Consider the following 12,729-nt stretch of genomic DNA (forward strand, 5'->3'; position numbering starts at 1 on the left):
ATTAGTTTCAAATTTATTCCATATAGAGCTGCACAAAATGAATGAAAGATAAGCAATACCTCTCATTTTATATATATAAAAAACTGAGAATGCCCGATCTTGATTTTCAATATGCGGAAAAAAAATAGTCTGCAGAAGCTCTAAACAAACATTTACATCCTCAAAATACATACATACAAATATGATTCTTCTATAGTCTGACTGGTACCGCACACTAAGCCAGGCATCTGTAATACTCCAAGTATTTGCATGTGTACGAGGCTGTACATGTACAGTAGCTGCACTGGATCTCACACCACCTTTTATATGAACTAATCACTGTTAAAATACACGCTTATGTTTCTAGAAACATTAGCAAAGTCAACCCGAATGCATTCACATCAATCCTGTTCTCAAGTGTTTGAGTGTTTTTCTGTTTGAGCACATTTTTGAGCGTTTTTAAAGGGACTGGATGTATTAATCTTGTAATAAAACTTGAAAATGAGACCTAGGTTGTCTATTTTGTGTTGTGAATAAGACGATGACTGGTTAATTAAAAAGCCAGTGGCCTTAGATTCTGGATTCTACATATAGCCCCTTTAAGATAGATAATGCTTCGGCACTTGAATGTATTTAAGGCTTTGTCTGATCATTTAAGCATCCAAATAAATGCTGTTTCTACTCCTTGTTTTGGTCCATGGCCTTTCTTTCTTGAAGATGGATCTTTGGATGCTGTTCATCTGGAATATGCTCTCTGAACATTGGTGTAATACTGATGGGAATATCATTTCTTTCAGAAGTCACACATGTAGAGCATTTGATTTGCACCATTGACCTGAAATGTTACCGACTAAAGCCACCATTTCAGCTTGAAACACACTAAGATTTGAAAGTCCATGTCTGATAATGACATGTCTATTGAATGCATACAGTCACTTAGTAGGTTCAGTGTTGAAGACGATGCGATGAAGGTCTTCAAACACAGGCGTTAAGTAGAATGTCATCCTTCTCTGACTCCCTTTCCAAGAAAGCAGAGAAACCGTAAGCGATAAAGTCCTTTGACTAGTCAGACCCTTAAGAGCTCCCCAAACATCCCATATCCTCAGTTCATCACCCTGGTTGTCCATTTATAAAGTCACATTCAGAATGGCAACGTGTCCATGAAGATTTTATCCACAATGGGTGGAGGTGGGACCAAGTCTTCCAGTTTGAGATAGAAGATTCGCTGGAGGCCTTGGGTGCACAGTGTTCTCAGCTCTGGGAGCTTGCTCAGCAGTCGGGACAGAGAGTTGGGCCGGCCGACCTCAAGGGCACTTGTGGAGACGTGGTCTCTGAGACATGTGATCAAACGGTTTTGGAAGTCTTCGATCCGTTTGGGCTCTTTCAGGCCATGTCGATCTGTTGGTCACAGTTAAAATTAGGGATGATATTTGTTTGGGATGAAACATAATGTGGGACCCTGGACCATAAAACCATGTGCATTCTTGGAAAGTGAAACTTTCATTTATTAAGATGAGACAATATTTGGTTAAGATAGAACTATTTGAATAGCTGGAATCTGCAAGCTCAATTTTTTTTAAAAATTTGATTAAAGTTGTCCAATTTAAGTGCTTTGCATATTCATTGCGAATAGATCCCCTAGTTTTCGTGATTCCGCAATTGTTGAATCCAACGCAAAAACTACAAAAAGTCACACATTTTTGCGATCCTGGGAAATTTATAATTAAACGCAAAAAACGTTAATCTCATTAAAAAAAAACATCCAATTCCAAACCAAATAATCAAATTATATTTATTTCAGTTTGCAATTTATTGTAAACAACCTTTCTTTGACTTAATCCCTACAATTTTATATTTTGTCTTGACAATACACTAAAATCAAGAAGCTTTATTTTTATTAGTGTCATTGTGTCAGATTTCACACCTAACATAGTAGGCTTCCTAATTCGGTAAATAAAATTTATTTATGTGCATTTTTTCCCCTGAAAAATTATCTGCAAAGTCATTTTTATCTCAAAATATCACAAAATAAATCGTGAAAAACTAGGGGGTCTGATTACTAATCAAACGTTGAGGTTTTTATATATTTATGGTAAACAAATTACAAAATATCTTTATGGAAAATGACCTTTACTTAATATTTTCATGATTTTGGCATAAAGGGAAAATCAATATTGTTCTTACAATGCATCTTGCTATTGCCAAATATATACCTGTGCACCATTAGACTGAGTTTGTGGTCCAGGGTCAGATATTGTTTACAGTCTGTGATGAAGCAGTTGGTATTGCAGTAATTTACCTGTGATTATGACCAGTGTGGCAAGACAGGAAAAAGCAGATATGTCCAAATTCAAGCGATGTAAACTCTGAGAGAACTCCATAATTGAGTCAATCCAATCACCAAAGCTTCGTACGCACTGCGTCCGGTGCAAAACCACACCATTGCAGAAAATAAGTTTGTCTGTCTCAGGGTTTGACCTAAATGCATAAATAAATCTTTAGTCATCTCATAAAATACCATTATAAGGCTTAACTGAACATCATCTGAACTGACGCACCTGTAAGCTAGACGAAGTATGAAGAGCTCAACAAAAGCTGACTCCAGAAGAAGCTCTTGGTCCTCCTTACAAAAGGCACTGAATCCAGGGATGCTTCCAGCCCACTTCCTGATCACATCCATTGACCCTGTTAGCAGGTCATAAAACTGCTGTATGTCGTTGGCATCTTCCTTCTCAGGCAATCCAGATGTTGATTCCTGATACTAGACAATTACCGAAAATAAAGTACATTGATTAGCAATGTTGATATTTAGGGCAGGGGTGTCCAAACTGTTTCTTGGAAGGCCACTGTTCTGCAGATGTTTCCTCAGAAAAAAAAAGACTTGGGCTGTTATGTACTAATTGTTTAGTTTATTAAATCTGCAGGGACGTGGCCTTTCGGGAGCAGTACTGGATACCCCTGATTTAAAGTAATTAAAATGAAATCTATATATTTATTAAAGGTAAAACACTAATCAAGCTTAATTTTTCTGTTATGTTGTAGTAAAGCGTGTTTTTTCCTTACCTTTGAATAGTCCAGATTTGCACTGGCAGGGTTTGAGTCGATATGGGCAGTAACGAGAGAGGCGATGATGTTCACAGGTGAAGAGACAGACACTGAGTCCTGAACAGCTTTGGGTTTGGATGGCAGACGCCCCCTTCTTCCTTTCAGGCTGTCTGTTCTTACAACTACACAGAGGGACAATATACACACTTATTAAAAATGTCTGAGGTGTGTTATTCAATGAGTGAAGTTTATTTATAAACTAATTTCAAAAGGATTACATGCTCATGATTGATCACAGCTGGTCCCACATTAGCTTACGATTGATTGAGTTTCTTATCTCAGTATCTTTTTCTTAAAGAATCCCCCCACCCACACCTACTCCCCCTTCTTTTCTAGAGAGGCGACACGGTGGCCCAGTGATTAGCACTGTTGCCTTGCAGCAAGAATGTCTCTGGTTAAAGTCTCTACTAAACCAGTCGACATTTCTGTACGGAGTTTGTTCATTCACCCCGTGCTTGCGTGGGTTTTCCCCGGCTTCCTCCGACAGTCCAAAAAACACGCAACCTAAGTAAACTGAACATACCAAATTGACAACGTAGTCAAGCTCTTAGCAAGCCGTATATCTCTCCTTAGCCATCCCTATATCTGTCATTAGCTAGAAATAGGTTGGGGGAGTTCATCAAGATATACCTGAGCTCAAACTCCCTGTTAACGGGAGGGAGCCCAAAGCTTGAGGATCTCATAAAAAAACTCAGGGCTTTCTCCCAGGACAGCATGCCAAACAAGCTTTATCATCAATCATCAGCTAAGTGTGAACTCTTGAAAACACACATGTATTCCCACTTGTTGATTTAAACAATTTTGTCCTCACCTTCCTTCACCATCCCCACAGCTAGGCACTTTTGGAAGCGGCAGAACTGGCATCTGTTTCTCCGCCTTTTATCCACTGGACAGTCTTTGTTGGCGAGACAAACATATTTGGCGTTCTTCTGTACTGTGCGCTACAGAATTATTGAGGAAACATTGAATGTTATAAATCAAGCCTAATGGCCAAAACCAACAGCATGATCACAGCATTTCTCTTTCTTACCTTGAAAAAGCCTTTGCATCCTTCACAAGTGCGCACCCCGTAATGCTGACAAGAAGCATTGTCTCCGCACACGGCGCAGCGTCCCTCATTTCCTGTGGGGCTCCTCACTTTAGGAGACAAGTGTCCGTCCATCAGTCCCGATCCATCCCGGCTGCCCTGCTCTAAGCTGAGTGGACTGAAGGGAAGTGGAGAACCATGTTGCGGAGTATGAGAAAAGGGATCCTGATCTGGGATCTGTGACTGCATCTGTCCCAGTGGGGAAAGCTCATCAGCCGTGACGTGCCCAAATGTGAAGAAAGATGCTGCCTGGTTCAGAGGCTTCTCAGAACCCCAGCAACCCTCGTCAGGAGAGCAGGGACCAAAGGTGCTGTCCCATGCAGACATGTGCTGGTATCCCGGGGTGGAGGGAGACGGTGCAGATGCCGGACTTCCAAAGCAGTTTGACCCACCCGAAGAGGACAGCGTCTCGTCCAGGTAGCTCAAAGCAAACGTGCCCGGGTAGCAGCCATACACCTGGAGGTCATCCAGCTTGAAGGAGTCCAGCTGCCCGGAGGTGCTGCCCACACAGGTAGAAGCAGCTCCTGTGGCGATCTGGCATGAGTAGGTGTCAAACTCGCCAACGTATCCCCCAACCAGAGAAGTGATGCTGGGTAGGGAGGGCGCAGAGAGCTGTTCCCGCTGCTCGGTCACATCCATGGCCAACCTGGAGGTGAAGTCAGGATTCAGAAACTCTGAGCTGAAGAGGGAGCTCTCGTAGGACTGGACTCCATGTTGACTTTGAACACAGGTCATTTCTGTAGAACAGAACCACAACATATCTACTTTTCAATACCGTAGGAACATCTAATGCCTCGAGAGCTTAAGAGAGCTTCCTAAACTATATTACTCGATGGCCAGAAAGTCTGTATACACACAGTTCTCTGAAGTGCTTTAAGATTCCTGAGAAAACTTGGAGGGGCGTCTGGCTGGAAAGGGCAGCCATGCTTATTGTGTTACCACATTAAGAACATCAGACACGACACATGTTGCCTCACCGAGAGGGCGTGTTATGTTTGTAAGGGGACATGGGAGTGGGCGGTTTATGTATATGGAACTTTTTAAGATAGACACAAATTTCCCCAGCAAACTAAAACCAGGTGTGCCATTAGGTAAGTGATAGTAAACATAATCAGTAACGTTCTGCATTTCTATTATTACCCATCTAAATCTGTAAACTATTGCAATGAGAAAATGCACTGGCAATGAAAATATTTAGAAAATTGTACATCAGATTTAAACTCATCACTCCACAGAAAGTTCTTTAACACGATGCAATGTGAAACACAATTATGGCTCAGCAGCCTGACAGACATTCATAACCTTGTACCCAGGGCAAGGTGAGAACATGACACTCGATGACCATTTGACCCCTGAACATTTCATTGCCTACATGTTGACAAATATTTTGACAGCAAATGTATTTGCTATATAAATTTTATTGTGGTGTGTCTAAGTGGTGTAAAATATATAACAGTTTGCAAAATTACACTATTTTATATGTACGAAATCGTTGGCCAGATATTAGTTTAGCATATTGTTATTACATATAAATAAAATAGGCAGTAAAGAAGTTCTGTTTACTTATTATTATTATTATTATTATTATTATAATTAATTGAATGAAAATGTAAACAGATACTGTCTCACAAATAAGTCAACCTCATAATTATATAATTATTTCCATAAATACACAACGAAGTACCCAGTTCTCTAGTTTGTACAATGATTACATTTAAAAAAAAACTTTACATGATTAAATGTTTTTCTTCCTTTCTTATCGAATGAATTGCTACTAATATACATGAATCGTTTAACAGACTGTCCAAATATCCTGAGTACAGTCAGTACTTTAAAGCAGTATGCAGATAAGTTGTCCGGTGTTGCTCGAGCACCTGTTGCAGCTACACTCAGCGCGTGCACTGCGCACTGTAACACACACCCCCTCTGTCATTTCATACTGTTTAACACTGCTTATACACACACTTTTAAAGACTAGTTTACATTTTAAATAGCCAACTAGTTTTTACGCATCTATTGTCTTGAATAACACAAATAAAGCGCTATTCTCCTAATAACTCGCGCGCTTCATAAGAGTACACAATACTATAATAATAAAATTACACCTCGCTAGCATAAACACTTTGATTCCTAAATACGTACTCTATTTTGGATAACTACAAACTACATTTGCTGTTCGTACAGTGTTAAAAAGAAGCACAAACAAACATAAAGAGAACAGTATTAGCTTATTAACTGTCTGGCGAATTTTAAAAGCAGCTTACCTGAGAAACGTAATGTGATGGGGGACCTATAAGTGTCCGTATTCCAAGATTTGGATAACCATGTATAACGTCCCCTGCCACGACAAGACGCTTTTCTCAAATTTGTGAGAGCGAGCAGATATATAGCGACTACTTTATTGTGCCGTTACGTCAGAGGTGCATCCTCTCGAGGCGTTCCACTGGCAAATATGGCCATGCTGGGGCGGAGATCTTGGGGCGGAGGGAGCAAATCTTTCCGGCTGCCGACCAATCAGAGCACTCGCAGTCACAAAGACATGACGCACACGGGATTCCATTGACGCAAACAATCTGCACGTTTATTGTTCTAATTATAGCAGCGCTCTGCTGTGCAACTGGCCGAATTTAGATAAAAATAGTGAGGAGAAGACACAAATAACTAACAGATATGCAAACAGGAACAAGAGAAAGTGTAAAAACAGAATCATAGTCACAGTTATACATGTTTTCTGGATTCATTAAGAGGAATGAGAAAAATTAAATATTTTTTAACAACTATTGAATAAGACTGTAGATTATACATTACTAAATTCTGTACAATATCTTAAATTTTTTTTTTGTTATTTTCTTTAAAGTTCCAAGTTACAACTACACTACTAAATCAGACATTTTCCTCCCCTAGAAACCCACAAAGAGCCCACAAGGAGAGAAGGCAGGGCTACACCTGCACAATCTGAACGTGTCAAAACATGAAAGTGTTAAGCGAGAAAAAAAAAATGAAAACGGAAGTCTGCGCCATCACAGGACTACAATGCAGGGTGTGTGAAGGATCGACAGTGCCAGTAAGTGCTATGTCTCGTGCCACGCTTAGAGGTTTTCCTTTTAACTTAGAATGAAAATCGAAGATTACCCACATTTCTTTGTATTGTGTCCTCCACCATTACTGTGAAACTGCTTTAATCAAGACACAAATGATTCAAAAAGAAACTAGAAATAAATATAAAACGTTTTTTCAATAGAAAAACAAAATGCTGGGTTGTTTTAACTAACATCTGCACTTATATATTAAATGTTAGTAAGTTTACTTACACTTACACATTGGTAGCATAAACACTTTGATTCCTAAACACCTCCTTTGAACAGCAAATGTAATTTGTAGTAATCCAGTGTTAAAAGAAGCACAACCAAACATCAAGAGAACAGTATTAGCTTATTAACTCTCTAGAGAATTTTAAAAAGCAGCTTATCTGAGAAACAAAGTGTAATTATAAGTGTGACTTATAAGTGTCCGTTTTCCAAGATTTGGATGAACATGTATAACGTCCCCTGCCTTGATAAGACGCTTTTCTTAAATTCCTGATTTCACATCTGCTCTCATAAAAAAATGATGTTCACTGTTCAAACTACTCTTTTAAAATGAGCTGAAAAAACACAATTCTTGAAGTTTTTTGGGGTCAACTTTTTATGTTCAATTCACGCACATTTGAAAATATTATTAAGTCAACTTAATTCCTTCAATGTTTCCCTAACACAAATTAATTGTGTGTAACAGCATTTTTACAGTGTGTGTAAAAAATGGATAACATTCAGGGCTGGACTTAACCAATAAGCGAGGTAAGCAGCCGCTTAGGGCCCAGGGAATTAGGGGGCTCTGACCAATGCCAAGAAGCCTATTTTAATCATACAGCTCTTTTATAAATTTTCTAATTATATGTTGTAAAATCTGTCTATAACCATTAAGATTTTACTATTTACACTTCTTTTTCAAAATTGGGCACCCCCATGAATAGTGGAACATTACTTCCGTACTGCACATGCAAATAATAAAGTTTAATCACAAATATGGCTATTTAACTGTACATAGTTTGAGGACTTGTTTTTTTATTTGTTAATTTATTGTATTTAATTTTACATTAAGAAGATAAAGCTTCCAGATAAAATATATTTTAACATGCAGTTTATTTACATTAAAAAATCTACAGAGAATAATTATCTGTAGAGAAAGAAAGTGTTTTGAGTTTTAATGCTAGGGCTCCAAACCTGCAATAGCTTATAGGGCCCCCAAATCACAAAGTCCACCTCTGGTAACATTATTCTTTATTTGTTACATTAACCCAGTGGTTGGTTTGTCCATGTTTTACTGAGTTTTTGACTGGAATCAGCCCAGCACTTTTAGAGTGCATGCAAACACAATGCTCACCCATGACGTAAACCGCTCGATCTCCACTTCACCTTAACTTGTATTGGAAGAGACATATATCACTCTAAAGATGCTGGATTTGTTTCAAACTAAAATAAGAACAAACCCAAGGGTTAATTGGGTCATTTTTTTTGTTACAATTTTGAGCCCATGATTTGGTTTGGATAAACAACCCCGTAAAAACCTCATATTTTTTAGAGTGTGTGTGAATAGAGCTTTATAGATGTAAATTCTTGACATTTTGAGCATTAGTAACTCCAGAGAAATGTAAAAACATCCTGCCTCTGCTTGAAGTAGGTGTAAACAATTATACTCCTGCTGGCTATCACAGTAAACCAACATTCAAGCTTGAATTTCTGAAAGTGAGGCACTTGTGCTGCTATTTTAAAGAGCATGTCCTGATCCAGATATGTCTTGCTGTGTGCTTGCTTAGTGGGTTCTACTAGGTGATGATAGCAGTGTCCGTATCAGTTGTTTCTCACATAGTGATTTCACGTCTAAGACAGTCAGACGGACAGTTTCTGTGTCATAATCCATTTTTCTTGTGCCACATGCTGTGTTTGGCTGAAAGGTTATACTTCAAGAGATTGACCTACACTTGCAGAATAGTGCAGGTGGCCAAGTAACATGAAATGCAGGCCACTGACATGGTATCTACAGTAGCTTTGGTATTTAAAAACAAGCACAACAGGTCTTCAGAGGAATTCAGATCATGCCAACATGGCAGCAGGAACTGGATGGCAAGTGTACTTGCATACATTTTCTGTGTTTGAAGCATAGATTTTGTTGAAAATATGTGTTTGACCTTGAAACATCTTGCAAAATCTTACAAAAAGATTTCAGCCTCAATTTAAACAACTAGTTCTCAGTTCTAGGGTTTTTAGAGCATTTAAAAATGCATGCGTGTTATATTATTCATATAATTATAATATTATAATGTGATAATGTTATGTGTGTGCTATTATTCATTTAATATAACTATTTAATAATATTATAATATAATATTATGTGTGATATTATTTATATCATTTTCCAAGGACCATCGGAGAAAAAATAAGTAATTTCAACATTCATGTGAGGAGCACCAGATGGTTCATTCACGTATTTCAAAATTTGAAGTAAAATTCGTAATAATAACAATAAAATGATAAACAAAGCTTTAGAAAAAATGAAGACGTCACTGGAACATCTCCATACATTTAAAGGATGAATCAGTACTCCAAGACACTGTTCAACCCGAAACAAAATGAACCAAACATCATTACATGATGACGCCAAAATACATTCTAAAACAATTGTGCTTAATAGCAGTAAAAGGGGTTCTTTGGCTGGTAAACATATGAGGAACCACTTTAAATGCACAGCACTAATATCTTTAAAAATACTCTAAACCACTCTGCTATACTGGTGCTATAGCACTTTAAGTGGTTCTCGTGTGATCATGAGCCAAGTTAGTATTCTAAATAGTCCCTCAACTACAAATGGAGAATTGTGTGTGTATGTATTAATATTTCTTTATCAATAGCCTAAATCTTTAGTTTAGTTAGTAAATGCTATGATGCAATAATAAATAATAATATCAATCGCCTTACAGCAAGAAGGCCGCTGGTTTGCATGCCTGCAGACCCAGATGGCATTTCTGTGTGGAGTTTGCATGTTCTCCCCGTGTTGGCTTGGGTTTCCTCCAGGTGCTCCGGTTCCTCACAAAGTTAAAAGACATGCAGTATAGGTGAACTGAATAAGCTAAATTGTCTGTAGTGTATGTGTGTATGGGTGTTTCCCAGTACTGGGTTGCAGCTGGAAGGGCATCCAATGCGTAAAACATATGCTGGATAAGTTAGTGGTTCATTCCGCTGTGGTGGCCCTTGATAAATAATGGAACTAAGCCAAAGAAGAATGAATGAATAATAATAATAACACAATTTAATTACCTCCCAAGAAAAAAACAACTGTATTATGTCGCTAGTTAACACACTCAATGTATTGTTTTTCAACACATCACTTAATTTCTAAAATATCAACCTCTACTAAATGGTAGAAATGTCTGTAATGGTAAAAGTACAGGAATTAATACATATGAAAATCTGAAAATATAAAGTGTTAGACACTTAATCAAAATAAAACATTTTTGAACACCAAATCATCTTTATTTTTTGAAGTAGGCTATGCCATAAAATATTTTTTTTTTTTTTTTTTTTTTAATGAAACTAAAATCAAGTGTAGTAGGGCAACACGATTATGTTTGTAAACCAACAATGCTGTGTGTGTAAACCATTATTAAAAACAGTCGTTATTTAAAATAAATAATAAATGAGGTCAACCGTAGAGCAGGCACACTATAAAAATACCAAGTTCCACAAAATGAATTCAAGTTGTCCCAACATAAATCGATTAAGTTAATGTAACACTTTTAACAAATTTATGTGAATCTGAAAAATTGTGTTGTTTCCGCTCATTTTAACTAAGTAGTTTAAACAAGTAAAAAAACATATATTTTTGAGTGCAGTTTAGGGGTTAACAAACAATGAGTAACTTTTATTTATTTGTTTTATTTACTGCTTTGAATATAGTTAAATATGTCCTGGACATGTTCTCGGCACATTTGACCCCAAGAGATCCTTTGGTGATGTATGTGGTTCTTGACATCCGCGTTGCTTTTTTGCCAATTTCCATGTCGCTGTCTGTCTACTCAGAACTGGCTTCACATCTGCTTTCCGCCGTTATCACGAGCTGGGATCTTTTTCCTGATCAAAGCCTTTTTTCTCGTTCACGAGCCTGTTATTTCTGAGGGTAGCCGCGGAATCTCCTTCATTCTTCCGCGTGTGATGCGTGGACCGCACCGGGAGCCGCACCATTGATCTGTTGTGTCAGATTCGCTCTTCCTTTCACCCGCGCGGTAGGAGAAAATAAAGGATGCGTCTGATCTGAGACCAAAAAGAGGAAGCTCTGCCAATGGCGTCATGAGGCGCTTAATCTGACGTAGCAGGAATCCCTCCCGCGCGCGCGCTGCCATATGGGGAAGCCCAGACGAATTACAGCAGAAGAGCCTGTCGCTGAATGACGCGACAGTTTCCATTTCCGCGTCCATTTACATCGCGCCTTAAAGCGGATCACGAGCTTAATAACTTTTAAAATAAACCTTTTAGGAGCTGGCGAGAAGGTAAACGAGCGCTGAGGGACAGTTTCAGATTAATTATCTTACAGCTGCTGAGTTGTTGGCATATCGGTTGAGCTGAACCTGTCACGAGGGGCGGGTTAGGAAAAAGACGACGAGGAAGCGGTCACAAGACCATGAGAAAAACATTGTGCTGACACGCAGTTAGCGAGCAGATCGGAACAGGTGTTACGAGAAGAAAAAGATCGAAAATACTCGTTTTAAATGTGAAGTAAATAACAGATAAAACCAAGAGGACAGGAAGTACTGTAAGTGTATTACCGTGGTTTTGCCTGCAACGCAGTTTCGGTAGTTAGTCCAACATGCAAGGCCATTTTGCCTTTAGTTTTATACACAAAGCTTATTAGTTAGATAACTTTATTTATCCCAGTAGGGAAATTTTATTTGCAGCATGGCATTTATATAAATAAATCATAAAAAAACATGGTATCCCTACTCTAAATAAATAGCCAGTTTGCTGGCCATCAATTGCTACTGAGAGAGGAATTAAAAAAGCTTAATTGCTTAAGGTATAAATGATAATTTTGTCTAATTTCTAACACAACTGGATAATATCAACGACCTGATGGTAACAATGGGGTATATGCACACAGACTTTAAAATTTCAGCCAGCAAGCTTGCAGTGAACTGTCTTTCTTTACAAAATCGCCCCCTTTAAGATCTGTTTTCTTTAAAAATCTGTGGTCTTTCCTGCCTGATACATATTTGATATAAAGTGGGTCTCAGACCAGACAAGAAGCACTGCATTAAATTCCATTCCCGCTGCCATGTCTTTAAAATATGACCTGCACTTGCCTGCTAATCCTGATGCCGGTTACATGGTCTATCATCTCGTTTTACACTTGAACAACAAAATGAATGCTTAAGTTTATTTAAATGATTGTATTTTAATCACATTAAGATATCAAGGCTGTAAAAGCAACCTTATAAAATTTAAAACCTTATAATTTATTAACCTTCC

The 12,729-nt window shown here is 38.2% G+C and overlaps 1 protein-coding gene across 3 annotated transcripts in view; it reads right to left on the minus strand.

Moving 5' to 3' along the window:
• The window catches only part of nr4a1 (nuclear receptor subfamily 4, group A, member 1), a 43,756-nt gene continuing 31,027 nt past the window's right edge, over window positions 1-12,729 (minus strand). For 2 of the 3 annotated variants that reach the window (XM_073938252.1, XM_073938251.1), the window contains 6 exons: window positions 4,115-4,908; window positions 3,896-4,025; window positions 3,043-3,206; window positions 2,538-2,740; window positions 2,279-2,457; window positions 1-1,377 (listed from right to left, as the gene is read on the minus strand). In XM_073938252.1, coding sequence (XP_073794353.1) covers window positions 1,121-1,377; window positions 2,279-2,457; window positions 2,538-2,740; window positions 3,043-3,206; window positions 3,896-4,025; window positions 4,115-4,908 — 1,727 coding nt within the window. In that variant the 3' untranslated portion in view covers window positions 1-1,120. Of the gene's footprint in view, window positions 1,378-2,278; window positions 2,458-2,537; window positions 2,741-3,042; window positions 3,207-3,895; window positions 4,026-4,114; window positions 4,909-6,435; window positions 6,512-12,729 lie in introns of those variants that run through there. The other variant, NM_001002173.1, reaches the window with a different exon arrangement.

Source organism: Danio rerio, chromosome 23, assembly GCF_049306965.1.
Source record: "Danio rerio strain Tuebingen ecotype United States chromosome 23, GRCz12tu, whole genome shotgun sequence".
NCBI classification, from domain to species: domain Eukaryota; kingdom Metazoa; phylum Chordata; class Actinopteri; order Cypriniformes; family Danionidae; genus Danio; species Danio rerio.